The following is a 5,034-nucleotide window of genomic DNA, read 5'->3' on the forward strand; positions in this document are numbered from 1 at the left end:
AGAAAGGCAGAAACTAGCAGAGTGTGACGCATCTAAAGGGAAAATAATTACGATGGGATGTGCGGCTGTAAAACCACAGCTTATAAAGTCTGACAACCTTTCATAGCACTCAAAATGTACATTAACCTCCCTGTTCTGCAGTGTTGCCAAGTCCGTGGTTTTCCTGTGGAATTGGGCTACTTTAAAGGGGTCCTATTATGCATTTTCAACTTCAGTGAGTCTGTAATGTTGCTGTTTGAGCATAAAAAATATCTGCGAAGTTACAAAGCTCAAAGTCCAATTCAAAAGGAGATATTTTATTTAATAGAAATCACTTTTCAAAAACTACAACGAACGACTCGTTTGGACTACAACGCATATTTTCCGGGATTTGTGATATCACAAATATCGACGAATGGGACGAGACCTGGTTGAGCTGCACTAGAGAAGGCAACGAGTGTTATCACTATGTCGGAGACTTAGCTTTCCCAAGGCAGAAGAATTTAGAGTACAATCATACGGGTTTAAATCGCACTCAAATTGATTTGATTTTGACGCAATATTTACACTGAAGCTCGCAGGCGGCTATGGTAAGGGGCATGACATTTCCCGACCAGGCACCGAGCTAACCAATCACAGCACACACTGGCCCAGCTAACCAATCACAGCACACACTGGCCCAGCTAACCAATCACAACACACACTGGCCCAGCTAACCAATCACAGCACACACCGGCCCAGCTAACCAATCACAACACACACCGGCCCAGCTTAACCCATCACAGCACATTTCGTATTTCAGAAGGCCGGCCTTCATTTGATACGGGAACTATTCGAGCCGTTCATGCCAGACATGTTGTAATAATGTAAAATATGTGAAAAATAATGTGTTTTCGAACAATCTAGTATGAGAGCCTGTTCTAGTACACCCCCAAAACAAAATCAAAACTTTGTAAAAGAGCATAATAATAGGACCCCTATAACATTGTTGCCATGGGTTGTTTTTCATGTCCGCGGGTTGAAGCGACCCCAATAACGTGATATTTAGCCCCTGGAATGCTAATTGTACCATGGGAAATTTGTATTTTATCCCGCAGAATGCAATTTTTATCGGGGGACCCCCCTCGAAATGCGATTAGGCTAGTTTTGGGCTAGTTTTGAGTAGCAATTGGGTGGGGTTTGTTGTGAAAACCTGGCAACCCTGCTGTTCTGGCAGATAATCACATTTTATTATATTTTAGTTTAGTTTAGATTAGATTTAGTTTTTTTTTTTTTAAAGAGTTTCATTTTGCTTTGCTCGAACACGTGATATGCTAAGAACAAAAAGAAAGGAAAAGCAGTTTCCCCCATTCAATATGACTACACAATATTATTTCTGGCAGATAATCACATTTTATTATATTTTAGTTTAGTTTAGATTTAGTTTTTTTAGTTTTTATTTTAAAGAGTTTCATTTTGCTTTGCTCGAACACGTGATATGCTAAGAACAAAAAGAAAGGAAAAGCAGTTTCCCCCATTCAATATGACTACACAATATTATAAAAATACAAATAATAATTATAATAAAAATATTATTAGCATAATAAAAACGGAAAAATGACTACACATAACTATACAATAATAATTATAATAATTATAATTATTATTATAATTATAAAATGATCATAATAAGATTTGCATGATAAATATACATTTTAATAATAATAATAATAATAATAATAATAATAATGTCATGGGAATTAAATCCATGACTTCCATCCAACTGGTCCCTTTGGCAAAAAAAAAATATGTATATATATACACTGTGTCTTTAATTTATGGTAAAATGATCTAAACTTCCTTAAAAGCCAAACAGAAAAAAGAAAGAAGCCAAACTGTGTAAGACAATAACATGTTTTCAGACCAACTGGTCCCTTTGGCAAAAAAAAAATTATGTATATATATACACTGTGTCTTTAATTTATGGTAAAATGATCTAAACTTCCTTAAAAGCCAAACAGAAAAAAGAAAGAAGCCAAACTGTGTAAGACAATAACATGTTTTCAGAGAATTTCTTTTGAATTAAGTCTCTTCACTGGGGATTTTTAGCACAAGTCTCATTAAAGTCTGCAGCTCAGTAGGTTTTGGATCGGAGAAAGACACACAATGGGAGAAATCCGGCGAGGATTAGCGTGTCTCTGTTAACAGGAAATTCCATCAGTCAGAGCCGCTGTGCTTCCCGCTGCGAGCCTTGAATAAAACGACAGCACTTGACCTCTGACCTTACGTGCGCCTGCAGGAACACACGGCTTACTTTTCACCTCTGACTCTCCAATCAGTCCAGTGCGAACGCACGGCGAGCGGGACGATCTAAAGATAACAGAGGCAGGTTTGGGAGGAAGCGCAGGGGCAGTAGAGGAGCGTGACGTACCTGTGCTGCTGTTGAGCGACTGCTGTTTGCATTTCTTGAAGTGGAAGCGTTTAATGGCCACCGGATGGCCTCTGTATTTGGCTCTGTAGATGATGGTGCCGCTGCCACCCTGTCCCAGGATATCTGCTGCATCTTCACTGCACTGCAGGTCACTCTTCAACAGGAACAACCTGAAGCACACATAGAGATGCTCTGACCACATGTGTATGTATGTGTGACTCATATCGTTACAGAAGATTTCTACTTTAAAAAAAAAAGTTTTTATTCATCAAAAAATAATGAAAAAAGTATCACAGGCTCCAAAAAATACATTAAGCAGCACTACTTTTTCTATTGATAATAAATCTGCATATTAGAATGATTTCTGAAGGATCATGTGACACTGAAGACTGGAGAAATTATGCTGAAAATACAGCTTTGCATCACAGGAATAAATTACATTTTACAATATATTACATTAGAAAGCAGTTGTTTAAAACTTTAATAATATTTCACAATATTCCTGTCTTTACTGTATTTTTGATCAAATAAATGCAGCGTTGACGAGCAGAAGAAACCTCATTAAAAAATAAATAAATATCTTACTGATCCCACAATTTTACCGTAGTTTGTGTGTCTATCTATCTGTCTGTCTGTCTCTCTATCTATCTATCTATCTGTCTGTCTGTCTGTCTGTCTGGCTATCTATCTATCTATCTATCTATCTATCTGTCTGTCTGTCTGTCTGTCTGGCTATCTATCTATCTATCTATCTATCTATCTGTCTGTCTGTCTGTCTGTCTGGCTATCTATCTATCTATCTATCTATCTATCTGTCTGTCTGTCTGTCTGTCTGGCTATCTATCTATCTATCTATCTATCTGTCTGTCTGTCTGTCTGTCTATCTATCTATCTATATGTCTGTCTGTCTGTCTGTCTGTCTCTCTATCTATATATCTGTCTGACTGTCTGTCTGTCTGTCTATCTATCTATCTATCTATCTGTCTGTCTGTCTATCTATCTATCTATACGTCTGTCTGTCTATCTGTCTATCCATCTATCTATATATATGTCTGTCTGTCAGTCTGTCTATATGTCTGTCTATATAGCTGTCTGTCTGTCTGTCTGTCTATATAGCTGTCTGTCTATCTATCTATCTATCTATCTATCTATCTATCTATCTATCTATCTATCTATCTATCTATCTATCTGTCTATCTGTCTGTCTGTCTGTCTGTCTGTCTGTCTGTCTGTCCTGTCTGTCTGTCTGTCTATATAGCTGTCTGTCTGTCTGTCTATATAGCAGTCTGTCTGTCTGTCTATATATCTGTCTGTCTGTCTATATAGCTGTCTGTCTGTCAGTCTGTCTATATGTCTGTCTATATATCTGTCTGTCTGTCAGTCTGTCTATATGTCTGTCTATCTATCCATCTATATATCTGTCTGTCTCTCTGTCTGTCTGTCTGTCTATCTATCTATATATCTGTCTGTCTGTCTATATATCTGTCTGTCTGTCTGTCTATATATCTGTCTGTCTGTCTGTCTATATAGCTGTCTGTCTGTCCGTCTGTCTCTCTGTCTGTCTGTCTATCTATCTATCCACACACATGAAGCAATATACATATGCATATATTTTTCAATTAATTTAGCATTTAATCAATTCATATTTAATTAAATGCAAATAATTATAATTGTAATTTACAAAAATTAATTATAGTGATAAAAATCACAAATATTCCATTTATTATAACTATTTAAAAATGTATGATATACATATCATGTAATTATATTTAATTTCTATGTCATCGTTGTTTTTCACAAAAATACGAAGCAGCACAATTGTTTTCAACATTAATAATCATAAATGTTTCTCGAGCAGCAAATCAGCATATTATTATGATTTCTGAAGGATCATGTGACACTGAAGACTGGAGTAATGATGCTGAAAATTCAGCTTTGCACTGAAATATATAAGAATATTTTTATGAATATTTGTAAAAAATATTTCACAATATTACTGTTTTTTAAAAAAAAAGCACAGCCTCAGTGAGCCCAAGAGACTGAGAAAAATCTTCGTAACCCCAAACTAAACATGCATTCTGACTTTTGACATTTTGTAAGATCTCTATCATTAGCCGACAGCTTTGTTCTCTCTTGTGGCTGCTGTGAATCAAACCCAATGTCTGTCAACGCAAAACGAGTTCATTTAGTCAGCCGTCATTCCTAATCATTCCCATTAAAGCTCCATATGGGAACATCATTTAATCTGATGTGCTTTGAACCGCCTCCGCGGGCTGATCCCACGCACACATGCTTTCTACGCTCTCCTTCCACACCACTTCCTTATGAGTGTGAGAAACAAACTTGCGGCAAAGATATTAACAGGAAACACTCATTTATAAGACATCAAGCCAAGAGGATTATGCTGATTTCATAATCACATAAATAATTGGTAAACTCATTCATCCCTTCTGTATAATTAAAGACATCTCCGGGCCACACAGCTGTTGGGATGAAGCTCATGAAAACATTTAGTTTTTAATTCGAGTGTTTCATGATGTGAAACTGTTTTTAATCTGATGCCAGGCAGTGTTGCTGTTGTTAACTGAAATTATTAAATCATTTTTGTTAACTGATATAAAACTGAAATAAAATATTGGGGGGGGG

General features: G+C 36.5%; 1 protein-coding gene across 1 annotated transcript in view; it reads right to left on the minus strand.

The window, feature by feature from the left end:
• LOC107553777 (leucine-rich repeat serine/threonine-protein kinase 1-like) overlaps nucleotides 1–5,034 on the minus strand; it is an 89,558-nt gene that overhangs the window by 33,974 nt on the left and 50,550 nt on the right. The window contains exon 22 of the mRNA XM_016236084.1: nucleotides 2,390–2,559. Within this exon, the coding sequence (XP_016091570.1) occupies nucleotides 2,390–2,559 (170 nt within the window). The remainder of the gene's footprint in view (nucleotides 1–2,389; nucleotides 2,560–5,034) is intronic.

This window comes from Sinocyclocheilus grahami, unplaced genomic scaffold, assembly GCF_001515645.1.
Source record: "Sinocyclocheilus grahami isolate Dianchi unplaced genomic scaffold, SAMN03320097.WGS_v1.1 scaffold481.1, whole genome shotgun sequence".
Taxonomy (NCBI): Eukaryota; Metazoa; Chordata; class Actinopteri; order Cypriniformes; family Cyprinidae; genus Sinocyclocheilus; species Sinocyclocheilus grahami.